The 24,757-nt window shown below is 48.3% G+C and overlaps 12 protein-coding genes across 12 annotated transcripts; 6 read left to right on the forward strand and 6 right to left on the reverse strand.

Annotated features, from left to right (window-relative positions):
* Window positions 1–700: 700 nt before the first annotated feature.
* Window positions 701–1,765, forward strand: N7529_008048 (inositol monophosphatase family protein; the record flags this gene model as incomplete). The annotated part of the gene is made up of 1 exon (XM_057243575.1): window positions 701–1,765. The coding sequence occupies one exon, from the start codon at window positions 701–703 to the stop codon at window positions 1,763–1,765; it is 1,065 nt and encodes a 354-aa protein (XP_057095113.1).
* Window positions 1,766–2,010: 245 nt separating this feature from the next.
* N7529_008049 (tRNA-ribosyltransferase family protein) lies at window positions 2,011–3,714 on the reverse strand (the record flags this gene model as incomplete). Its single annotated transcript, XM_057243576.1, has 8 exons — window positions 2,011–2,203; window positions 2,251–2,438; window positions 2,490–2,567; window positions 2,616–2,673; window positions 2,724–3,044; window positions 3,102–3,185; window positions 3,247–3,497; window positions 3,571–3,714. 8 exons carry the CDS (start codon window positions 3,712–3,714, stop codon window positions 2,011–2,013), a joined length of 1,317 nt encoding a protein of 438 aa, XP_057095114.1.
* A 531-nt stretch (window positions 3,715–4,245) lies between these two features.
* N7529_008050 (uncharacterized protein) lies at window positions 4,246–4,833 on the forward strand (the record flags this gene model as incomplete). The annotated part of the gene is made up of 3 exons (XM_057243577.1): window positions 4,246–4,280; window positions 4,543–4,675; window positions 4,705–4,833. 3 exons carry the CDS (start codon window positions 4,246–4,248, stop codon window positions 4,831–4,833), a joined length of 297 nt encoding a protein of 98 aa, XP_057095115.1.
* Window positions 4,834–4,861: 28 nt separating this feature from the next.
* On the forward strand, window positions 4,862–6,206 carry N7529_008051 (uncharacterized protein; the record flags this gene model as incomplete). Its single annotated transcript, XM_057243578.1, has 4 exons — window positions 4,862–4,937; window positions 4,988–5,669; window positions 5,730–5,814; window positions 5,880–6,206. 4 exons carry the CDS (start codon window positions 4,862–4,864, stop codon window positions 6,204–6,206), a joined length of 1,170 nt encoding a protein of 389 aa, XP_057095116.1.
* Window positions 6,207–6,580: 374 nt separating this feature from the next.
* N7529_008052 (uncharacterized protein) lies at window positions 6,581–6,811 on the reverse strand (the record flags this gene model as incomplete). Its single annotated transcript, XM_057243579.1, has 1 exon — window positions 6,581–6,811. One exon carries the CDS (start codon window positions 6,809–6,811, stop codon window positions 6,581–6,583), a length of 231 nt encoding a protein of 76 aa, XP_057095117.1.
* A 2,527-nt stretch (window positions 6,812–9,338) lies between these two features.
* N7529_008053 (uncharacterized protein) lies at window positions 9,339–10,067 on the reverse strand (the record flags this gene model as incomplete). The annotated part of the gene is made up of 2 exons (XM_057243580.1): window positions 9,339–9,562; window positions 10,001–10,067. The coding sequence occupies 2 exons, from the start codon at window positions 10,065–10,067 to the stop codon at window positions 9,339–9,341; spliced, it is 291 nt and encodes a 96-aa protein (XP_057095118.1).
* A 2,953-nt stretch (window positions 10,068–13,020) lies between these two features.
* N7529_008054 (uncharacterized protein) lies at window positions 13,021–14,505 on the reverse strand (the record flags this gene model as incomplete). Its single annotated transcript, XM_057243581.1, has 2 exons — window positions 13,021–13,222; window positions 13,436–14,505. The coding sequence occupies 2 exons, from the start codon at window positions 14,503–14,505 to the stop codon at window positions 13,021–13,023; spliced, it is 1,272 nt and encodes a 423-aa protein (XP_057095119.1).
* Window positions 14,506–16,312: 1,807 nt separating this feature from the next.
* N7529_008055 (uncharacterized protein) lies at window positions 16,313–17,523 on the reverse strand (the record flags this gene model as incomplete). The annotated part of the gene is made up of 3 exons (XM_057243582.1): window positions 16,313–16,514; window positions 16,565–17,084; window positions 17,169–17,523. 3 exons carry the CDS (start codon window positions 17,521–17,523, stop codon window positions 16,313–16,315), a joined length of 1,077 nt encoding a protein of 358 aa, XP_057095120.1.
* Window positions 17,524–18,412: 889 nt separating this feature from the next.
* lap1 (putative aminopeptidase) lies at window positions 18,413–19,620 on the forward strand (the record flags this gene model as incomplete). The annotated part of the gene is made up of 2 exons (XM_057243583.1): window positions 18,413–18,592; window positions 18,640–19,620. The coding sequence occupies 2 exons, from the start codon at window positions 18,413–18,415 to the stop codon at window positions 19,618–19,620; spliced, it is 1,161 nt and encodes a 386-aa protein (XP_057095121.1).
* Window positions 19,621–20,137: 517 nt separating this feature from the next.
* Window positions 20,138–21,463, forward strand: N7529_008057 (phosphotransferase family protein; the record flags this gene model as incomplete). The annotated part of the gene is made up of 1 exon (XM_057243584.1): window positions 20,138–21,463. One exon carries the CDS (start codon window positions 20,138–20,140, stop codon window positions 21,461–21,463), a length of 1,326 nt encoding a protein of 441 aa, XP_057095122.1.
* An 857-nt stretch (window positions 21,464–22,320) lies between these two features.
* On the forward strand, window positions 22,321–23,328 carry N7529_008058 (thymidylate synthase; the record flags this gene model as incomplete). Its single annotated transcript, XM_057243585.1, has 1 exon — window positions 22,321–23,328. The coding sequence occupies one exon, from the start codon at window positions 22,321–22,323 to the stop codon at window positions 23,326–23,328; it is 1,008 nt and encodes a 335-aa protein (XP_057095123.1).
* A 266-nt stretch (window positions 23,329–23,594) lies between these two features.
* N7529_008059 (AN1-type zinc finger protein) lies at window positions 23,595–24,545 on the reverse strand (the record flags this gene model as incomplete). Its single annotated transcript, XM_057243586.1, has 1 exon — window positions 23,595–24,545. One exon carries the CDS (start codon window positions 24,543–24,545, stop codon window positions 23,595–23,597), a length of 951 nt encoding a protein of 316 aa, XP_057095124.1.
* Window positions 24,546–24,757: the final 212 nt, after the last annotated feature.

Raw genomic sequence — 24,757 nt, forward strand, 5'->3', positions numbered from 1 at the left:
GTGGATTCTAGCCTATAAATAGGTGTGGAACACTGATCTCGTACTTACATGACATTGAAGTACCCCAAGTGATATTTAGGCGCATAGTGTATGTATATAACTATGTATATATGTTAGTTACCTTTGTAGTGCAACATGATCGTACGTTGGAGGATCGACGTAAGGAGACATGCGGGGCAAGGGGCTAGTGCTAACTAACATATATATTCTACAATGTTGTCAAGATTCTATGGATTGGAATTTACTTCACCGCTGTTTAATTCCACATATATTTAGTTATATATATACCATTAAACTTACATGTGTACTATATCTTGAGTCTAGATGTATAAGCACTCACTCATCTGCTGGATTAGCATCTAAATGGCTTCTATATAGGGTCTCTTCGATTTAACATTTCATTATTTCCTAATGCACTTGATTCCCTCAAAAGAAAAGTTGACCGAAGACCCCAAGGTACTGAGAAAAATTTCAAATCTCTTGGAGACATCTCCATCTCTACTATGTTCTACATTATATACAATACCATCTAGGTCTACCTGTGGACCTTGGATCCGATGACGTAGTGAACTCACCGGTGATTCACCGCACGTGATGCCCCTCCATGAAAATAATCTCATCTGTACATTTCTACCAATTGCATATTCTGTATCCAATTGACTTTGAATGTTCCACGGGATCACCAATCTCAATCACCAATATGGCAACCCCAACCCCCTATGCCCAAGAGCTCCAACTAGCCAGTCTAGCCGTCCAAAGAGCAGCTCTCTTAACAGAACAACTTCTGTTAGCGGTGGATAAAGGCGCCCTGGACAAGAGCGACGATTCCCCCGTAACAATCGCCGACTTCGCCGCGCAAGCCTCCATCATCGCCGCAATTCACCACGTCTTCCCGAACGACGACATAGTCGGTGAAGAAGACGCCACAGCCCTCCGCTCGAACCCCACTCTCCTTGAGCGAACCTGGGATCTCGCAACCTCAATCCACCTCGACGACCCATCCAGCGAAGCCCTCCTCCATACACCCACCACCCGCGATGAGCTGCTCGATCTGATTGATCTCGGCGCGAAAGGCGCTTGCACACCCACGTCCCGCACCTGGACCCTCGACCCCGTAGACGGCACGGCGACCTTCATCCGCGGTGAGCAATACGCTGTTTGTCTATCGCTAGTTGAAAATGGGATCCAGAAAATCGGTGTTATCGGTTGTCCGAATCTGATGGCTTCTGGGCCTGTTGCGGAGGATCGGGTTGATCGCGACGGCCACGGCCAGATGCTGTCCGCGGTCGTTGGGCAGGGTGTTACCATTCGGCCTCTGGGAACGGGCGCTTTGCTTCCCGGGCGCGCGCTTGACCAAGTGCCGCAGATTGAAGATACGGCTTTGGTGAAATTTATCGATACGCGGGCGGCGAAGACGCAGGATCTCGAAGCGCATGGTCGAGTCGCGGCGGAATTGGGCTGTGCGTGGCCGAACCCGGTTGATTTATGGTCTGCACAGATGCGGTATGTCGCCATTGCAGTGCAGGGTGGGTGTAATGCGTTTGTGAAGCTGCCGTTGTCGGAGGACTATCGGTCGAAGATCTGGGATCATGCCGGTGGCATGCTTATTGTGCAAGAGCTTGGTGTCCGTGTTACAGATCTTGAGGGGAAACCGGTTGACTGTGCGCTGGGACGCACTCTGGCTGGGTGTCATGGAATGGTTGTTGGACCGGCTTCGGTTCATGGGAGGATACTTGAGGCTGTGCGGAAGGTGCGCGGGTTGTAATTAAATGTTTCAAGGTTGATTTTGATACCCACATAATCATATCATTTGCATTATCCACCAATCTAGGACTTGTTTTTTGAGTTCAAGCGGGGTTTGCTTCAATAACTCCTTGATGCAATATTCTTTTGTCTGTGGAACCTAGCACCGCTATATATGCACACACTTCTATAGCCGGGAGTTAAGACATAAATATCTCGTTTTCAATGGCGCCAACTCATTGACCAATATCAATCAGAGTTATTCCGTCATGAGTCCGCCAACAAGTCCACGCCAACTCCACGCAGAGCACCAACTGCCCATTCAGGGAACTTCGTCTTGTCGCCTCCATAGATGTTGGAGAAGAACTTGCGAAGGTAAGTGGGGTATTGATCATCAAGGATAGCTTGTCGGATATTTTTCATCATATTCAACATATAGTGAACATTGTGGATAGTCAGGCTGAATATGTTAGTGGTGGAGCGAGAAACCAGCGTCAATTCACGTACAGATGGGCGCCAACAGTCTCCTTGGCGGTTATATGGTGCATGTATGCCCTTGTCAGTCCAAGGCCTCCCTGGTCGGTTGGACGGCAGCATGCACAGGTACATCCTTCCTCGACCGGGCGGAAATCATCAGCGAAGCGTCTATTGCTTAGCTTCAGAGTTCCGGAAGAGACGATAGCATCTCCGAAGCGCTGGTTGATGTCAGTATCAAAGCACAATGAGCATGGTGCGGTCAACCTTACCGCTGTTCGTGTCGGCCACACACAATCGAACATGTCTGCGCCTAGAGCCACTGCTACGACAATGTCCTCTGGATATCCCTGTATACTGATTAGCGATTATATAAAATAGGTATCGACAAGACATACCACGCCCATAACGTATCTAGGTTTATTCTCCGGCAGCACATCAGTGCATGTATCCACTCTATGGTTTTGTCAGTCTCACAATAATTTTGCAAGTATTAAAATCCATACACTTTGCAGAATTCTTCCTTCGCCTCTCCACCAGAAAGGCCTCCAATGGCGATACCGGGAGTATCTCGTGCTACCATCTCCTCGCAGCACTGCTTCCGCAATTCAAGATCCAGACCACCCTGGATGATACAGAAGAGATTTTGTCTCTCGGGATATTTGTGTTCTTCGATGCAACGATCTAGCCATCTCACGGAGCGGTCCATAGCTTCTTTGATGCGAGCATGATCCGGTGAAGTAGTGGCAATCACATCATCTAATTGCATGATGATATCGGATCCGATAGAATTTTGGAGAGAAATCGAGTGTTCGGGAGTAAGGAGCCTGACAAACAATTAGCCTTTTGCAAATTTGACCACACGGCAAATGCAAGAGACTGACATGGGTGAGCCGTCATGTGGACTGAGGAAGCGCACTCCTTCTTCTGTGACAGTTGCCAATTCTAGAAGCGATACCATTTGGAAACTTGAGAAACAGTACCCGGTCAGTACTATATTGCAGATATATGAGGGGAAGCGTAGCTCACCCGCCGCTATCAGTCAACAGATTACGATCCCAATTTTGTAACTTATGCGCCCCACCTACTGCGTCCAGAACTGCCTGGCCTGGCTTCAACCCTAGATGGTAGGTGTTATTCAAGCATAGCATGCATCCTGTCTCGCGCAACTGGTCGTATGTCAGGCCTTTGAGGGATGCCTGTGTCGCGACGGGCATGAAGATCGGCAGAGAAACTTCGCCATGGGGTAATCGGAGGGTACTCGCGCGGGCCTTGGTTGTCTATGAGTGTAATAATCAAACGAGTCAGGTATATGCCATTGGAGGTCTAGGTCTTGGAGGGGTGTTGTCGTACCGAACATTTAGCGTGACGATCAAAGGTCAGTGCGGAGGGCATGGGTTTGTGGAGGGGCTTAGTGGTTGTGGACATGGTTGCGACTGATATAGAAAGGACCGTAGATCTTTTAGCGGATTGCCTTAGGAGATATTGGCATAGCATGGAGAGGGGTGGTGGACTTGTTATGCGATCTGGAACATTTTATCTGATAAGCTGTTTGCTTGGTTTGCACTGCGAGGCTCTTCTATACAAAAAAGGCTTTCGAGAGCTTTTTATCGTCGATATACATTGATCAATTGGCTTTTCTTTTTGATTTCCGTGGAAACAAGCTGAATTTTACTATTGGGGTTACTATTTGCTTCGCCTTAAGACTCAATGTTGGCACTTCCACTGTCCAAATTCTCCGCTACGAACACATCCTCACTAAACTGTTTTGAGAAAAATAAACCCCGAACTTGGCTGTTGTGCAGAGTCATATCTGTTTTATTACTTTATGACACCGGTTGCTCATAATACAATATTTTGATCTTGACCCTAGACGTGAGGTGTCAACGTGGAGATCCGGGGAAACCCCCAATTCAACACCCACTCAAACGGCAGCTTTCAGATTTACGAGACAGTGTGTTGATGGAAATTAGAGGGCTTCGAACCCTAAAAGCTAATCACCGAGATCGGATAACCCAATTTCACCCAATGTCGGTGCCTCGGAAGAATGCCGAATGCCTTTAGTGCGGGGGACAAAGCCCGGGGAAGCTAAAGCAAGCCGAAAAACAAGCAATCAAAGAGAGAACTCCGATCTCCCCCAATTCTGTTCCTCTTAACACAGCTCTCGTGTGTGCGAGTCCCGGCAGACTTTGTCAAGATGACGGCTGAAAAGTACATGCAAGACGTTGAACAAGCTTTAGAGGTATCTACTAACCTTGACATTACCCCTTGTTGAACAGATCGGAGTGGATATCTGGGACTGTGCGAGAACTGACATCTATCTAGCCAGAAAGCTCTAATTTTGTCGACCCTGATCTTGAAGCGCGAGAAAAGGCCTTACTCTGGAAACAAGACCTACGCATTGTTCCCTTATGTGCGACAATCTACCTACTTTGCTATCTCGATCGGTCTAACATTGGTAAGTTTCCTTACATCTCATATCCGTAGAGTTCAAATTTAACTAGAGCAGGCAATGCCAAAATCCTAAATGCAGATACCGGCAATGATCTTCTGACGGAGACTAATATGACTTCTTTTCAATTTACGTGGGTTTGGCCTGGATTATTCAGTCGGTAAAGCACTAACAGCCTGAAGAATCGCATTGATGGTTTTTCTCATCGCATATGCTTTATTTGAAGTACCATCCAACTATTTCCTGAAAAAGCTTCGACCTAGTGTACGTTCATCGTGATATACGGCATATCTACATTATCAATAATTACTAACTTAGGTCAGCGCTGGATCGCCTTCCTCATGCTCTCCTGGGGGGCAACGACGATGGGACTGGGGGGTGCGCACAACTACGCTCAAGTTACAGGATTAAGATTCTTGCTTGGTGTAATGGAAGCTGGCCTTTTCCCGGGCTTCGTATACTACCTCACGTTTTGGTACCGCAACTCCGAAAGATCCATGCGTGTAGCCCTGATTCTCGCATCAGCAACCCTAGCCGGCGCTTTTGGCGGTGCTATTGCTTTTGGTGTTGGTCACATGAATGGCGCTCATGGTCTTTCTGCGTGGAGATGGCTATTCATCATCGAAGGCGCGCCCTCGTGCGCATCCGCTGTTCTGGTCTGGTTTCTTTTGCCAGATTATCCAGAGACGGCGAAATGGCTTACTGTCAAGGAAAAAGAATTGGCGGCTCAGAGACTGGTTTTAGAGGGCTCTAAGGGTTCTGCGCATGCTATGTCTTGGGAGGATGCGAAGGGTACGCTGACGGATTGGAGATTGTATGCTCATTATGCGGTGTATTTCGGCATCTCTACACCATTTTCAAGTCTGTCATTGTTCACGCCAGCTATTACCTCCGGTCTGGGATATTCTGATCTTCGTGCTCAGCTAATGACTGTGCCTCCATATGCGGTGGCCTATGTCGTAACGGTGGGTGTGTCATGGTCTGCAGACCATTTTAATAGGTATGTTTGACTTCTTTCCAGTTCAAGTTCTACCCCTGAACTGATATTTCCACTCTGCAGCCGTGGTCTCCATTCCGCCATCTTCTCTTTTATCGGTGCAATGGGCTTCCTGGCATCTGCTGTGCTCCCTGCCAGTGCATATCTAGTGAGTCGCCACAGTTTAACGAACCATCTCATCTTGATTGACAAATCATCTAATTGATAATACAGAGTCGCTATGGGTGTCTCATTGTTGCAGCCAGTGGCGCTTTTGCATGTATACCCCCACTACTAGGTTGGCTTTCCTCCAATATTCGTTCAACGGCAGGTGCAGGTCTTGCAATCGCACTCAACGTGTCGTTTGGTGCACCTGGCCAGATTGTTGGTGTATGGATCTACAAAAGTGACGAGGCAAAGATTGGATATCCCACAGGCCATTGGACAAATGCGGCGCTGCTGTTTTTTGTCACAGCTGGTTGCATTCTATTGAGACTCTACTACGGATGGAGGAATCGTCGTGGAGATGGGGCAAGAGATGGAAAACAATTTGCATACTAGACACATATGGCTGGGATAGAAGGCGGCCGAAGAAAGAGTCAAAGAGTTATACTGCGTAGGGCTATTCCCAGCTTTCAGCCATATGAAGTCGTATATTGCAAATGCCATCAGAAGCCTGCAAAGCTTCTTCAAATATAAATTCTGATTATTCCAATCATGACATGACATATTGCAAAATTTCGAAATTCCGTCCTGGAGCTCATATTCCAAGATGTTAACATGATTCAGGGCTCAAATAACGGGTCGTGCTGGACATTTCGCCCTGACTCTGTTCTGTCTAGTCTCATCCAAACGTCGAACCATCAATGTCCTTCCTTATTCTTGCATCGTCACGATTCAATTAATGATTAAGGCAGTTGTTCCATCAATAAATTTTATTCGCCACCACCCCCTCCACCTCCTCCATCACCACCTCCACATCCTCCATCACCGCCGCCTCCACCACCACCATCTCCTCCTCCATCCCCGCCGGAACCATTATGTTTACCACGCTTTGGATATTTTTTATACCCATAGCTGGCTTTTGCAGGCCGACTGGACACAACGTTGACCTGCCGTGGAGGCAGAGAGCTGTTCTTCTTGCTGCTTGACGAGCCGAAACACATGATGGTATCTATCAGACTGAAGGAAAATGTTGGGATCGAAATAAGAGAACTATCTTGTATCTCTGTATCTTAAGATTCTGGTGTGGAAGTGGTATGATGGGGTTGAGATGGAAATTGGATAGAGAAACTTGATTTATTGCTCGTCATGAACGACGGAAATATAGACTTAAGAAAATGTTAATTTTCTTTTCTGCCTGGTTTGGAATATATTGCTATCTCTTTAACTTACTTTATTTTCTTTTTTTGTGTATAGAATCAGCAACATAGCCACCACTCAAACAAGGCTGAGCATTGTCACCCGGGCATGGTAGCCTGGGTTCACGGGCGGCTTTTGATTCGAGGCGGGCGACGCCATATCCAGCAAGCGTCTTGGCGATCATTGTTCAGATGAGGCTCGCAATAGAGGGTTTTCAATTTTGCAGCAAGATTACTCGTGCCATTAACTGAGATAATGAAAGAGGTAAACAAAAATTTCAAGATTCTCCCTTCTTGGCCTATACAGATAGGACCGCAAGGGGGAGGTTGGTTGGAATTAACAATTAGGGCTGCTAGTTATTAGAGTTCACCGTTCCATGGTTCAGTCAAAAGTCACAGACCAACATCTGACGTCGGGTCTACTTTGGTATAAACACGCCTTTATTTACTTCGCTATTTGTATATTATCAACAGACCTTGCTATATCCCGTCTTTTGAATACAAAGAAGAACATCGGGTCTGTGAAATGCTGCCCAACTCAGATGTCCGTGTCGGAGATTAATGTTTGGCTAGACACATGGCAACGCTGTCCTACCCACGGATGTGTAATCTCGGCCGGGAGGCCAGTGCGGCAAGAACCCGCAACGATTTCAACAGTATCTCTAAGGAGAGCAGCATGTACCACGTCCGCACCTAGCGGCTAACTTATATTCCAACCGGAGAGACTCTGCCATTCCCCGTAGCCTATTGAAATACGAGGAAGATCCACTAATCAAAGGTACTCTGTCGATTGGAGATTCTGTAGTCATAATAGGAAACAAAAAAGAAAAAACAGCTGATAGAGCCCAACCTTGACCATTACAGCCGCAAGTCCAGCACCATCCGTTAATGATACCAACACAATCGATAACCCCGGTTCCATGTCCAGATCCCCCAAACATGACACAACTTCAAAATAGACCAAGGAAGCCAAAAAGCAAACCAAAGAACTCCTTCCGTTGAACGCATACACTCAATTTGCAAAAGAAATTGAACAAGCAAAATAAATTAGCAGTTGGAAATCCAATCGAAATCCTGAGTAAACTGATACCCAGGGTTCGAGATATCCATATCCTTTCTTGTCCCTGAAACTCCTTGAGACCTTTTTTTTGTCTGTTGTCATCGCCACTCTGTGTTGCCAACTATAATTTGAGATTCAGATCACTGGATCATATTTGCGGTGACAGGGAGGCGGAGATCTGCCTGTATCTCCAAAGGAAAGTCCAATAGAAGAAAGAAAGTTGTCTTGCGTCAGGCTTGAAAGAATGTCACAAAATTGTCGCCCGAGCTATGCAGCGGGACAGAAGGATTCAAATTTGTGCGGGTACGACGTCGCTCACACTGAGCATGACATGTCATATGTTCTCGAAGGTCAAGTAGCAGTCACTTGACACAATGCATAGAACCTAGACCCGAAACCCTCCAACAGAGCCAGTCACAGCCATAATAGAGTACGTATCCTCACATTATTTGTGTCGAGACAGACCACAAATCAAAATCAAATCAAATCAAAACAAAGATGACCTGTACGATGCTCAATCGGGGGGAGAGCCAAAAGTCTGTCGGAAAGTAATGTGTCGTATGTCTCTGAGCACACTTGCAGTGCAGTGATCAGCAAACGTGCATGTGTGAAGCCCAAAAGAGCCAAAACACAGTCTAACCTGCGATGCATCATACAAATCCCGACGCGCAGTCAATAAAGACCATAAACGTACTGTACTGGGCCGTCGGGATCTTGAACAGGGTGTCACAGCGACGGGTCTAGAGTTCCACAGGTGCGAAACAAGGTAGTGACCTGCATTTGGAAGCAGTCACCCGGGCAGAGATGTTGCATATGCCTTTATTGTTTTGTCTGCCCCAGCGGTCATCCCACCACGCTCATCGAATGAGTTTGCACTTCAGGCGAGCCACCGTGGGCAAGTCTTGCAGAAACCGGGAGCGGTGGGACTAGCGAAGACCGGCGGTAATGCATGCATCTGCAGGATTCGGAGAGCATTGGACTGTCGACGACGGAAGAGGTGGAAGGAGTGCGGTGTAGGGGGTAGTTTTTCCTGCATGCGAAGACGCAAGTGAGAGAACGCAACGCAACAGCAAGTTATGGGTTTGAGAACAGTGGATCCGGTGCAGTGTCCTCCACAGCAATTGAAAACAAACCAAAACGAGCAACTCGTATCCAGGAAAAGAAAAGCAAGGGATTCAGTCTAAATCAGGAACCGAAAAATTTGATAAAAACACAAGAAGGGAAGAGAATGCCGCCCAAGACTAGTAGGAAATGTTTGAAAATTGTAGATGATCAGAACCCGCCAGCTCCGCGACCATAGCCGGTCGTCTGTTGTTGCTGGGTATACAATTGGCCCGGAAAGACGGTGGAAGTCCGAGGTTGCTGATTCAAAGTTTTCAAAGCGACCTCGGCAGCGTCTTCTTTGGCATTGTTGATGTACTGACCATCATACCAGTAACGAGCAGCGATATTCTGGCCTTGGACGGTAACGGTGCTGGACCAGGCAGTACGACCTCCTGCAATTCCGAAGTAAAGACGATTAGCTATCCGCTGTCAAAGGCTCGGAACCTAAAAGTCGGTGTACAAATGAATGAGGGGGGCATTTTTCTGTTTCGTTTTCTGCAAGACTCCACTCCTTCCTGCAATGCCGACAAACGAGGCACACCGCGGTGGGTAAAGGCAAGGTGTGTGTGTCTCTGTAACGGGCCGAGAAATAAGAAGGGAAATAAAATAAAACCGTCCGTGGGAAGAAAAGACGGTGGACGAAGAGGGCTGAGGGGGAAGGGGAATAATGAAAATTGGGCAAGTACCTCGCCGATCGGAGACAATGTTGAAGACAGGGGGAGATGTCTTGGTGCTCCTACAATGCTCTACAGATGGTCAGCCGGGTACTTTCATCACATGTTTGGTATGACTGGGGCCGATGAGGCCTGGCTTCCTTTCCAATGGCTTACCCTGGAGCTGATCTTGCCAGCTGGGCCGAGCTCCAGCACTTGCTTGTGGACTGGTAGAGTATGACATTGTTGTTGTATGGAAAAGAGGTAATAGCGGGTAGTCGTCGACTAAGCTTTGCAATTGAGGTGATATGAAGTGGGATTGAAGGTGGGGGGTACGTTAAGAATCAACAATAGTCTTTGGCAACTCAATTGAAGGCAATGAAGACCAAGAAGTAAAGAAGAAGTCAAGCTTCAGGGAAACCACCGAAAGATATAAGAAAGAATATATCACACAAGATCAATTGGACTTGTTTCAAATCTCTCAAGAGGTTTACTTAAAAAAAATATCCTTCCAAACGAAGACAACATGGGGAGCGGGGAGTCATATAAACAGTGGGCCATATCTTCAAGGCCAAAAAAACCGTTCTCGGGGAGATGAAATTTTCTTTCTTTTTTTCAAGATTGGTTTTTTTTGGATATATTTTTTTTAATTTCAATATTCTTTTTCGATTTCTTTTTTATTTCTTTTCCCCTGGGAGCAAACAGGAGCCTAACCGTCAAACCTAACGGAGGGGGGCGTATGCATGTCAATGTGGACATGGCCCAGCGTCAGCCGTATATTCCCCTCCCTTATCAACCAGTAAAGGAACAGATTTGAGGTAAAAGCTGCGGATCATTGAGGCTGCACTCTGGAACGGCCCGGCGCACGCCGACTAAGCAAAAACCAGCCCTTGAAGAAACGCTAGAGGGCATGTAAGGGTTAGGGAGGGGAGAGGGGCAAACCGGAAGCTCCCACGACAGATCCCGCCACACATTGACAGGCAGAAATGGAAAGGAGATATTGGCTAGTTTGTTTTGAGGGATCCAGAATAAATGGTAGCTTTCGGGGTGACGTTGAAAGCGGATTGGATAGAAAAGTGAACAACTCAGAGAACCCCACGTTAGTTTGAGATTTGCATATTTTCTTTTCTTTTTCTTCTATAATATTCTTCCCCATCGGCTCACTCGAAGATATTGTACTTTATGAATTGAATCAATAAAAAAAGGGCTACAATGTCATTTACAAACGTACTGTAGATTAGCTGCGCATTGACTCCAACCGTATCGGTGGAACCGCGGTCTTCTGGAACAACCCTGAGGTATGGACTGCATGAGGGGTTGATATGTAGGTAATATCTGCCCAAAAAGCGGAGCCTGTGGCCACAGCGTCAGTGTCATAGCTCTTCACATTTAATTTTAATGTGTATTTTTTGCTTGGAGCGAATAGTGGAAGATGCCCGAAACGTCGATTTAATCCTCAAGTTGGGCCGCATCGAAAAATAAAAAAAGCATTGCCAGCTCATCATGATGAATGAGATCATTGACTATTGAATGAAGCTGAATTCGACCTTCCAGTGAACTCGGGGGTGCTGGGCACCTTCCAAAGCCACCGGCCGGGCCGCTTTGCATGAACAGTTGCTGTCGGCCCAGGATTAGAAGAGAAGAAAATACTACTAAAGGAGGAGCGGATGAAGCAATTCCATCAAAGACGTCAGAAATCATCAGAGGCCGTGTCCTGCAGAGAGATGAGAGGTCCAAAATCTGACTAAAAGCCCCTAGTTCATTTCATGGGGTCGGCTAGTGCCGTTGATGGGTTAACCGCGTGATGTGCAGAGAAGTGAACCATGGAACGGCGACCGATGAAATGCACTGACAGCCCATCGTTCATTTTACTATGCAGTTTGGGCGGTTCGCGCGCTGGTAGAGCGCGAACGTGTTGGGCATACATGCAGAGTAGACAATATCCTCAACCATGGTTCTCAGTAAAGCGGCTACGTCGAGTATGCACAAAACACGTCGCGAGAGAAACAGCCGAGTATGCTCGACATGTTCGACAGAGGACTAGACCGTGTCATTGTAGGGCGTCTAAATTGGCCAGATGGTCCCAGTGAGGGGCTTGGTGTTCGTTGCCCCGCACCCAATCTAATCTGCCGTTACTGCACAATAAACTACGTACATAACGGTACTTAAGCAGTATATTGTTAATCGAACTAGCGTAAAAGCATGCTAAGAATATAATTGGCATCACATTGGTTGCTTCTTGTTTACCCGTAAGGCAGCAAGGCCAGCAAGGGTCCTTTTTTGGGCTCTGGCTCGCGCTAAAGAAAAGATTCATTCAGAGCCAATCGATCAAGCCCTAAAAAAGCAAGAAACAGCTGCCGTCTCTTCACTTATCCGGTAAGCTAGTTCCTCTATTTTCCCGTAATCTGCCTTAGTAGTGACGTTGGTTTACAATCAAATCGTTAGGCCGTGAGTGCATTGCGGTTATGGCGGCCCACAAAATGAACCATGGTTTATATCACAGCTAGCGCCGGAGCTCAACGAGAACCATGGTACGCTGAGAAGACTAGATCGAAAATGGAGATTCAAACAGGAATTGAGACTCAAATAGAACCGGCGGTCAGATTCCAAAAGCTCCATACTACAAGACATGCAGCGCCAGCATAGCAGCGCGTGATGAGGATACAATAGGTAAGGCAGCGCTAGGTGCAAATGTGAGTTACCCAAAACCTGCTCCAATCCTAGATGCAATATGAAGTGAAGTGGAACCCATTAACTGCAGAGCTGTTCGGTTCCCTGTCAAATCCGTATTAGACGATCGGCCGAAGTCAGGCCGCGAGAGATCCGAGGTCTCATTCAGCCAAATGTATGCGTGGCATTGGACACGGATGGCAAGGATGGAACCGAAGAGAAATCCCAAAAGAGAAAATGAAGCTAATGATAGAAGGATTCAAAAAAAAAAAAAAAAAGAGAAATAGAAGAAATGAATAAAAAAAGGTTCAATCATCCACAAGAAGAGAAGCTATACCAAACTCAAAATCAGATCAACAAAACAAAGATCTCCGTCACTCATATCGTTAGGTCATTATACACGAGAATCAAGCCCCGTGTCCCAAAAACGTTCAAGCTAATGCAGGACCAACTCATTCTTTACAAAGGTGTGTTAATTTATAAGCGAAGGACCAAATCCCGGACCTGAACAAGATCGCCAACGCAGCTCAAGCAGATCCACGCCGCTGAAGTACTTGGCCGATCAAGCTACGAGGGTCCATACGCTCCAGACTCTTCGTCAGCGAGTGTTGCGCAGGAAGAATCCAAGAAGGTCGACGCTCAGAATGCCAGCGACGACGAATGCAGTCGTCAACTAGCGCCACGATCCCTGTAGCAACAATGACACTATCCACGAAAAACTTCGTCAGCCTCAAATCTCGTCACCGTTTGCAGGGGTTCTTCAGCAAGGATTTGTCGGTGATTTGTTTAGTGCATACAATGTAATACATGCTGCATAGTGTGTTGTCCGCGAACCATTTGCTACTAGCAAAGAAGCAAAAACGGAAAAGAGGGGGAAAGAAGCAAACATGTCTAAGCTGGCCCATCACATTCAAAAGACAGACCGAAAAGGAAGGTACTCACTCGGCAACATCAGGCATCGTCCGATAAACCTCTGGATCACTGATCCACATCGAAGAAGGCGGTACCCAACCACCCTTACTTTCCTCCTCAGCAACTTCCAGGGGCGCAAGTGTGTCGGGCACCAGATGTGCAACGGTCTTCCCAGAGCGCGTATCGACAAGGAAATACGAAACCTCCTGCAGATCGCCCTCTTTGCGCATCTCCCTTCGCCACTGGTACTTAGTTGACCAGTACTCGAATTCATACTTCTTACTAGTGCCGCCCCTACGGCGGAGCTCAACATGAGCGTAATTTGAGAACTCGAGCAAGATGGTGTCCGCCAGAATGGGCAGCTTCTCTCCACTGCTGTCCTCCATCTCATGGGTATGGCTATGCGCCGAGAACCCCGAGTCTTGTCGTTTTAGCTCACCCGGCGCACACGTCCCCGAAGAACCCGGCCTCAGTCCAAAAACACTACTCCACGACCGCCGCGGCTGGGGCCGTCGATCTTCGGCAGAGACAACTTCTCGGCGTGCGCAATGACATACCTCGCGGCCGGAGTCGCGGCAGTAGCGGCGGAAGGAGAATTTGCGGGAAAAGAGATCGTACATCCGGAGATGGAAGAGGATGACGTCGCGCTGAGTGCCGTCGCGGATGTGGACTGGGGTGTCAACACGCAGGTTCATGTTTCCGTCGACGGTGGTGTCGTCATGGCGGATTAGTAGACGTCTGGAGGAGGGGAATAGTGGGGCGAATGAAGAGGGAGTCGAGGGGAATGCGTCTAGGGAGTAGAAATCTGTGCGCTCTGTTACACCATATTGCTGGTGTTCCTCTGGTTCTTGGAGCTCGACTGAATTTGTGGTCGAGGCGTATGTTGATGTTGACGAGCGAGGTCTGGGTGGTCTAGACGAATGGTCTTGCCTGTGTGAATATAGGTGTGGGGCTGGATCTGATGATTTTTGATTTGAGACTACGAGGGCGGTACCTCTATCTCTTGATCTCTGGCTGTGCACTGTTGCTGCGGTGCTTCTTGATGTTGAGCTGTCGGTTGAACTGGAACTGCCGTCTTGGTATGATTTATAGGAACCCATGTTGTATATGAGGCTAAAGAGATATTCGAATAGTGTGATTTACACCACAGTGATGCGAGCGAAGAGACCCCGAAATCAAGACCGCGGAGATCGGGAGTCAGATAAGTCACGCTGTAAGCGCCGTCGGATGATAAATTAACGTATATTGCAGCGATCACACCGGATCAATAGTGATGGTCCGAATGATTCCGAATCATTAAATTTTATTCAAGAGAGGGGTTAAATTCCCATGACGCGGGGTCCGGAGGGATAATAACAGATTCTTGGTGGTATGTGAGTAAAATTTAAGGCCTTCCCGCGCAACGTTGAGTTATTATCAGGGGTGTTCAATAAATGCGAGTGAGAATCATATGACAGCCAAGATTAGATGAAAGAGTAGTCAGCGTAATCAGTAGCAGGGGTGGGGGATTTCCTTTTTAAGAAATATTGAGATGGTAGAAAGAATGGCGAGAGAGAGAAAGAAAGTGGAGGTGTCAAAAGAGATACAAGCAAAACCACCTTGGCCAGAAACAAGAAAGAGCAGAATGTGGAAAACTGGACTGTCACAAAATGTAATCCGAAGTATTTAGAACTTCTTAGGTCGAGAATGTAAACTCGTCATTGTTTGTACCCAATCGCCCACTTTTCTCTTACTCTCCACTATACTGTATGGAACGCACGAAGTCTACGTAGCTAATCTCCAGCCGCCAAAAATCTAGCTGATTTACTTAATAGGTGGAAGCTCAAATCTAAGTTATTTACGAAGCCCATAGCCACCGTCGCACAACCAAATTCAACCATCGGCAGATACATGCGCCGCAATAAAGAAGTATCACGGTCGAACAGTCAAGTCGCAAGGCCGACACAATCAATCAAACCTATAAGAAGTGAAACAATCCCCCCTAGTGCGCTTTGAGGTTGTGTGATGTGTCCCAGAGTTAGAGCGAGAATAAGCTGTGCTTTTGTGTCTGCTCGCTATTCGCAGCTGGACCCCCCTTCTCTTTTTTTCGGTGTCGATAGGGAACCAGTCAAATGGCAGGGGGCCTGCGTTGGACGGGCCTGGACACAAGATTCTTTCATTATGTCAGGGTTCAGGCCGTCAGGGTCCAAGCGGTGCTGACTTGGCAGACAAAATCGAGTCCACCGTCATAAAAAGTACGATAAGTAGTTATCGTAGTTGTACTCCGTACCAATATTGTACTTGCAAACCGTGGGCCCTCCGCGGTCCGTTCCGATCCATTGTTTCGTGGTGGGGTCATGAGACATGGACATTGATTAAGTGGTAGTATTGTATTTATTGTTGTACTACATATGTACCTATATGTGCATGTTACTATATTGAATAATGAACTATACAACACAGTAGTATACATAGGCAACGTGTTCTCAGATAGTATAGGTCGGTCTAACTTAGCCCTTCATATCTGATTCCCCAGGTATCTTGATCTCAGCATGCCGATGTCGGCTTTACAGATTCCGCATGACGGCATGTATCTACTGGTAAGTAGTCTCGACGCACAGACTAGTATAGAACCTTCTGAACTAGCGTCAAGACCGTAGATGCCCATGACTCCAGAACGTCAGAACCTTGGAAATCGAACACGCAGTTCTCATTGACCGCTGTTGTGATGTCGTCCAAGTCAAGGGATATGCATCTACGAGAAAATATCCCTTGGCAGCATGAATGCGACCGAAAAAATATGTTCATAAATCTATGTAACAGTCAACAAGCCACCTAAGTTAGGTCGCAATGATTACAATATCCGTCAACATTACCCAAACGGCGAAGCGTATGTGCCATCTGAAAGCAGAAAGAAGAAAGGACAGCCTAGACCTGCGCATGGAGAGGCCGAGGAAGCTCATCACCGGGCTTAATCAAAGCGGTGTGGCACAGTGAATGGGAAACGAGTCCAGTCTGACTTCCTGGTACAGGAGGTCGGAAGCCGACATAGGCTTCTCGTCGATCATCCACCGTGACAGACCAAGTGTGCAGTCCATAATAGGCCGCGATGGAGTGAACCAGCCAACGACTAGCAATTAATCAGTACCCCGCAGAAAGAACATGAGAGTATCAACATACCCAAACCCAGCAGCCCTATCATCAGCCATCGTCTCAAGCACCATCTTTTCGCCATCTCGCTCACTATGCGAACTAATCTCCTGCCGGAGCAAGCGGAGCCTCTCCTTCCGCTCAGGGGCATCATGCATCAACCCATTACGACCAACAAAGACAATCTCATCTTCCGAGTCATCACTGCACGAGTTCTCGGGTGCATCCTGCAATCCCTCCTTCTCAAGTAGAAGCTGCTTCTCATTCCACTTCCGGATAAAGAGCCGGACCTCCTCTTCCAGATCTTGTAGCATGCCCCGCGCAGCGCGCGCATGTTTCAGCTTCGCGCGCAGTTCTTTGGGGACGTGGTGCTTCTCATTGGCGCGCTCGGCAATCTTCTGGTCCGTCTGCTGATCTTTCACATGGGAGTAGTGCACGTCCCACAGCGGGGCGAGATAATACGGCATGGGGTTGTGGCGCGTATAGGTGGGTGTAACATCCCAGTCCTTAGGGGACGGTGGCTCTGCCCAGGGATTATGCAGGAGGCGGTCTTGTCTGGTCAGTATGTGATGCGCCGAAGCAAAAGCATATAGATATAGATTTGAAGGCCAATATATCTATCGCACCAACGTACCGTTCTCCCAGCGTTGTCTCCTCCGACTCCCATCTTTGCCCTTCAACACAGCCTCTCGAGACTTGGAACTTGCGCTCTCGCGCAGTGGTGCTCGGCGTCGGAAGCTGACAGTTGGGCGAGACTCGGCCTGAATCTTCGGGGGTTCATCGTCTAGCGGGATTGATAGAGACACGGTGGTATCGCGCAGGGCTGAACGCGTCGGTGTCGGTGAGGGCGGAGTGCGGTCTGCGGAGTCCGACAGGATTATGTCCTGCAGGGAAGTTGCTGCATGCTGCTCGGTCCATGCGGAAATGGCGCGGGCTTGTTGAGGCGAAAGGTGCCCTCCCTCTGGGCGCAGGCGAGGATGAATAGCCATTTTGAGATTGATGCAGTACACAAGAGATGTAGAAGGGGAGAAGGGAGAAGAGGGGGATAAGGATAGGATAGACCCGGAGAAGGGAGATAAGGGCGATGGATACAAGGCCTCTCACAGGTCGATATCTGCACGGGACAACTCGCTGATCGTTGATTGGTGGAAAGTGGGAACCATGTAGCCCTAGCCCTAGTTTCTTCTTTAGGGATGACCAGGAGCAACCCGGAAGGGAAGGAACTAAGGACTAAGGAACTAACAAGGAACTAAAAAAGACCAAGAGGCTGTGTACAAGTCCTAACACTTTTTTCTTCCTCGTTTGTCTTCTTGTTTTTCAGTTTCAAACTAAACAATTGGCCCCCAATTGCAACTGGATATGTACTCGAGGCTCACAGTCTTATCTTCTCTGAGTCATGGCGCAGTCATAGTGGAGTTACATTAGGCACCTGTTTCTCCACTCTCCGATCACCCCAGAATTGCCCTTGCTTTGCTTGGATAAGGTACTCATTGGACAATGTATAGGTGCGTATGTACTTGGGTAGATATTTTGTAACGCTTACCTCGATTATCACACAGAACAATCTAGCATTATTCAAGATATTTGAACTTCATATGGAAATAAAAATCTAATCCAGTGCAATGAATCATGTTCCGGATAGATCGGAAGGGACTAGTAGTACTAGTCCTAGTACTAGAGACAATAAATAGAATAAAATGTGACAGAGCCTCGGTCTTTAGCGCGCGGGGTCCAAAAATGCCTTGGCGAAGGGCGCGTGATACCTGAGTAATACCTGGTTAGCGCCCTTCACTCAAAAGCTTTTTCTTAAGAAACTCTGGTCCCTGATTTCTGACCTTATTCTTATTTCATCATTACGTTAATTCCATTAATTTCATTATGAAGTTCCTCACTTCTTTTGCGCTAAGCGCAACGGCAACTGCCATGGTGCTCGTCAACCCCGAACAACAACCGTTGGCGCCTTCAATCGTTCAAACCCCTCAGTCCAAGTCTTTGATCGAGCTGGCCCCATACCGAACCCGGTGGGTCACCGATGAAGAAAAATGGTCCCTAAAATTGGTAAGTTAATATGCTTATCTATCTCAACATGATACTAACCTCCACAGGATGGTGTAAACTTCATTGATGTCACCGAGGAATATCAATCAGGCGCTTACGGCACCCTCTACACCACCCGGACTGTAAAATACCCAGGGGAGATGTCTCATTCGGAAGCAATTCACCCGCTATTTAAAACCCTCGATAAAAAAAACATGCGCAGCAACCTCGAACACTTCACCTCCTTCCATACCCGGTACTACAAATCCCAAACGGGCATTGAGTCCGCAACCTGGCTCTTTGACCAAGTAACCGCCGCGATCCACGAATCTGGCGCCAGCGACCACGGCGCCACCGTCGAGCGCTTCGCCCACCCCTGGGGCCAGTTCAGCATCATCGCCCGCATCCCCGGCGAGACCAACAATACAGTCGTGCTCGGCTCCCACCAGGACAGCATCAACCTCTTCTTCCCGTCATTCCTGGCCGCTCCCGGCGCCGACGACGATGGCAGCGGAACGGTGACTATCCTCGAAGCTCTTCGCGCCCTGCTGCGGTCGGAGACCATCGCACACGGTAAAGCCCGCAACACAGTTGAGTTCCACTGGTACTCCGCCGAAGAGGGCGGTCTGCTCGGCTCGCAGGCTGTCTATGCGCAGTACAAGAAGGACGCGCGCAATGTAAAGGCCATGCTACAACAGGATATGACAGGCTACGTGCAGGGTACTCTTGACGCGGGACAGGAGGAGTCTGTCGGTGTTATTGTTGATTTTGTTGATCCCGGATTGACTGCTTTCATCAAGGAGGTTATCACCGCTTACTGCGATGTGCCCTATGTTGAGACGAAATGTGGATATGCGTGCTCGGATCATGCTTCTGCCAGTCGATACGGATACCCGTCTGCGTTTGTGATCGAGTCCCAGTTCGAGAACTCGGATAAGAAGATCCACACCACCGAGGATAAGATCGAGTATTTGAGCTTCGATCATATGCTGCAGCATGCGAAGATGAGCTTGGCATTTGCTTACGAGCTTGCCTTTGCTCCCTTCTGAATTATTTCGCGTTTGGGCGTTTTTGTGATATACCAGGGCTTCGGGCTGGGTCCCCTCGTTAGAGTACATTGAGGTTTGACCCAATGCTGTTTATTGTTTTCGGGATCATACCCTGTGAATTGCATTATCATGATCATAATTTTGGTTCTAGCACCTTCGGATTTATGTCTGGATTTAGTTCTACTGTAGAAGAGCTCCGACCGAGAAAGTAAACAAGGGCGTCTATAATACATGTAGTTCCCTCTTATCTGAATCATCGGATATACTTCCTTTCTTGGAAGATTCCAATTGACCGAAAGACAATGTACCTCGACTTTAAATAGTGGGGACAGACAACCCCACGCTAATTATTCCAACGGTTCCCGTGAAGAATTCGTTCCCGTGAAGAGTTTCTTCGCGTGAAGAACCTCTTTTTCAAGATTTGACTCCTCACAAAATCCACACGCCATGATCGTAAGAGATGAAAACACAACCCAGTCCCCTAAAGCCCCTCCTCAAATACCATAAACCCACCAAAATGGACACCGACAAAGTAAAAACCAAACTCCACGACACTCAAACAGCAAGCTGGATAAAAACTGCCACAACCTCCTCCAAAGCAATTTGTACGCTAGCAGGCCGCTACCGCGGCCGCCCAGACTGCTGGCTGCGCTCTCTCCACCGCGGCACTCACAACTTCAGCTGGCGCCTCCACTGGGACGATGGCGGCGAAGACTGGCTTATCCGATTCCCGCTCCCGGGCAAAACAATGTCTGACGCCAAGGTCGTGCACGAAGTCATCGCCATGCAATATGTAGCCGCGAACACGGACATCCCTGTTCCCCGCGTCGTTGCTCACGGGACGGCCAATGAGAATCCCACTGGCCTTGGGCCGTTTGTTATCATGACTTGGGTTGAGGGCAGGACGGTCGCTGATATCATAGCCGAGACTGGATTGGGGGATGTTGATCCGAAGGTTTTGCGTGTGCTGTATACGCGGATGGCGGAGGTGCTGTTGCATCTTTGGAGCTTGGAGTTTGATATGATTGGGAATTTGGGCAGTGGGGAGAGTGGATTTTGTATTTCGGGGTCGCCGTGGACTCGGGAAATGAATGAGCTGGTGAGAGCTTATGGGATTGATATAGGGGTCTTTGGTACTGGGGTTTATCATAGTTCGACGGATTATGTGGCTTCGCTGCTTGGGCTGCAGTCTGTGCAATTGGAGCAGCAGCGGAATAGTGTTTATGATGCTGCGGATTGTCGGATGAAATATGCTACGCGGCACTTGATGAAGGCTCTTGCGTTGAAGTTCATCAATCGACCTGATAACCATGGGCCTTTCAAGTTATTCTGTGATGAGTTTGGGCCCGGGAATGTTCTTCTTGATGACCAGTTCCGAGTTACTGGTGTTATTGACTGGGAGTTCTGCTATGCGGCTCCGGCACAATTTGCTGGTTCTATTCCCTCCTGGCTGCTTCTGCAACGTCCGCATGATATCCTCAATGATCAAGGCGCGGATGCTTTCTTATCAGCTTTCATGCCTAAAGCAGATTTATTCCTAGAATGTCTGGAGTGGATAGAGCAACAAAACGAGACCCAAACCACATCTAATCGGTTATCTGTCCGTATGCGGCAATCAATTCAGGACAAATCTGCCTGGTTCATTCTTGCGTGTCGCAATTTCCTGGCTGTGGATACTCTGTACTGGGAGCTGCTTGATGATTTCTGCTGGGGAGCTGGTGTTTCAATCGAAGAGAGGGTCCGTCAATTCACTGCATCAGATGATGGAATGCTCAGAGTTCGAGAGCGGTTCGTGCGACGGAAGATTCTTCAACTGCGGGATTATCAAAAGGAGTTCGGATGAATCCTTCCGTTCTATCATAGTTCGAGGGGCTGGTTCTCTCAAGGCACACATGTACCTAGGCATCTACTCTCTCGACGATGGTCATATTTGATCAATGGTATACTCATTTCGCGAAAGTGGCTGCAGTATATCGGTATGCGTGAGCATATATGTGACGACTTGCAGCTAATTCTCTTCAACGCAGCTGTTGTCATTTGATCGTCAAGAATTGTAATGTATGCTTTCTTGCTGTTACACTAGTTACTATTATACAACAACCGAGGGGTACTTCCATTGTATGTGCAGACATAATTTACATGAAATTGGTTATAGTCTGAGCGAATAAAGAAGCTGACAGGAAAACTGAAAAAGACCACGACTAGGTGGGAGAGCTGTTGGCTCTAGGCCTCCAAAAAGAAAAGTTGATAGAGCCAGCTGCGGTTGATGTTGGGGTATGCTTGGTTTTAATACCCTCATAGTTGATACCTCCGGGGCTAGATTCGTCGCTGAAGTTGAGGGATCGAATGAAGAGGTACATTTGCTAATGAGGTCGTCGCTCAATAGTGTAGTAAATTGTTTCGCTATATCCCCTCCCCGTATTCATCAGTATCCCACATCCCCGAAGTATACACAACCCAGAAAGTGGAAAACGACCCCGGCCCACTTCCTGCCTCAGGTTCTGCTGACACATTAAAGCCTGCGGGGATCACAAATCGAAGTGATTTCCGTACACGTGACCGCGTGTCGCGTCGACGCGATCTGCCGATCTTCAGCATCCTCTCTTTGCGAGATACCGAGATCTTCGTAGCGTTCTCATTATACCATCTATCCTGGGTAATTGAACGCGCGTAAACCCTTTTGATACCCCATTTTGCACCATGACCAAAGATCAAGCTACCGCAGTCCATGTGGCGTCTTCGCCACAAGACCCTTCGCACGAAGAGCACCAATACCTCAACTTGATCCGTACAATCCTCTCTGAAGGCGAACACCGACCCGATCGCACAGGCACAGGTACAAAGTCAATCTTCGCACCTCCACAGCTCCGATTCTCCCTTTCGAAGCCAAACCCAGAAGGCGGCGACCCAATCTCTGTCTTGCCACTTCTCACCACCAAGCGAGTCTTTCTTCGTGCGGTGCTTGCCGAGCTTCTCTGGTTCATCTCCGGCTGCACTTCATCATTGCCCCTTTCCGAGGCTGGCATCAAGATCTGGGATGGAAACGGCAGCCGTGAGTTCCTCGACAAGTCCGGCCTCGGCCATCGTGAAGAAGGCGACTTGGGGCCCGTGTACGGCTTTCAATGGCGCCACTTTGGCGCCGAGTACGTCGATGCCAAAACAGACTATACCGGCCAAGGAGTTGACCAGCTCAAGGAGGTTGTTAACAAACTAATTAACAACCCCTTCGACCGCCGCATTATTATGAGCGCATGGAACCCCGCCGATTTGACCAAGATGGCTCTGCCCCCGTGCCACATGTTCGCTCAATTTTATGTCTCCTTCCCACCCACCATGAAACTTGATGAGAGGACTGGCCGCCCAACGGAGAAGGGTACCCTGTCTTGCGTGCTCTACCAGCGCTCTTGTGACATGGGTCTTGGTGTCCCCTTCAACATCGCCTCTTATGCTCTTCTCACTCATATCCTTGCCCACGCTGCAGACTTACACCCTGGAACCCTTATTCACACCATGGGAGATGCTCATGTGTATCTTGACCATGTCGATGCGCTCAACGAGCAGCTCACTCGGGAACCGACAGAGTTCCCTGAGCTGAAGATCAAGCGTGATGACCGTGGTAGTGCAGACGTCGATGGCTGGAAAGAAGATGAGTTTGAAGTCATTGGATATAAGCCTCATAAGATTATCAAGATGAAGATGAGCGTCTAATGTGGGTCCTTTTAATTACTCAAGGCCACTATCCGATTTACGATATTTGTATGATACCACCTTTTTTTTGCGATGCATATTATAAGCTACTGTAGATGAGGAAATAGTAATGCATTTATATCGCAAGTCTATGTGTACATTTGGCTCAAAGTATACATCATCATATCGCATTCATAAATATGCTTCAGGCTGTATCAGGCTGTGAATGTGCTCCGAAATCGAGCAAAAAAGGGCAAAAAAAGGCGAAGAGCGACGCAGAAGTCGCATCATGAACTCCCAAGGACAGCCCCAGCACCGCGTAACAACACGATCGTGTCACCCTGCTTAACTTTCCCAGCACCAATAGGCTCCGAGAAGTTCAAGAAATCCCCCGATTCCACGTGAAAGACCCGGAGTTTCGCATCTTCTCCGCCAACCCGATTATTCAAATTCTCAACACGCAACTTCTTCGCTGCATCATCAAGTACACGACCAACCTTCCACCGCGAATCGAAAAAGAAATCCCCCGAAGGCGGCTCAGCAGCCTGCGTCTCCGCCGAGCCAACAGTATGCAGATACAGCCTCTTATCCGCCGGAACCGAAGCATCGCCCTTGGCAGAGCGCTTGAGACCATTTACAGCCACCGCACGCGCAGCCGGGCTATTCGGCTTGGGCTTCATTTTCGGCAGACTGGGCAGAAGCGACCCACCAGCAGCATTCTGCTTATCGCGGCCCCAGGTGCGCACGCGTGCAAACATAGATTTAATCGTCTCATTTGGCGATGCTGAATTCCCGGCCCGCGCCCCCAGCGGGGTAACCTTGGCGCAATTGTGTTCTTCGCGAAGGCGGTGCTTCAGGCAGTATTGGTGGTTGCATTGGGGGCAGCGGACGGCGGGGTCTTTGAGGGTGTTGATAAGGGTTTTGCATTGGACGTGATAACACTGGTCTGTGTTGTAGATAGAGGGCTTTTCGGGGGCGGGGCCGTTTTCATTGGTTTGGGGGTTGCGACGACGGGCCCATTCGCCTTCTTTGGGGCATTGGTGGGCGGTTTCAGAGCGGTGATCTAGACAGTATGTGCTGCGGCAGGACTCGCAGCGGAATGGGAGGAAATCTAGTTGTCCGCAGTATTCGTATTGGCAGTGGCGGCCGATTGATTCGAGGTCTGTGTCGGCCATTTGGGTAAAGGACTCGTCCGGGCTGGATGGGCTTTGCCCTTTCGACACGGTTACGGGCGACATGGTTAAACAAAAGTAGGGTTGGGAAGATAGCGCTCAAAATGCAGGACAAATATACAATATGGTACAGGAACTTGACTATGCGAACTGTTGGAACGCGCTGGCACAATCGCCATGTGACTAATGCGGAGAAGATTCTGGGCGGCTTAGCTAATTGCGGAGATAACGAGTTGTAATCGGAGTTAGTCCCTGGAATCCTGGAGACGTATTAAGGG

This window comes from Penicillium soppii (genome assembly GCF_028829465.1).
Source record: "Penicillium soppii strain IBT 18220 chromosome Unknown utg000006l, whole genome shotgun sequence".
In the NCBI taxonomy this organism is placed as follows: domain Eukaryota; kingdom Fungi; phylum Ascomycota; class Eurotiomycetes; order Eurotiales; family Aspergillaceae; genus Penicillium; species Penicillium soppii.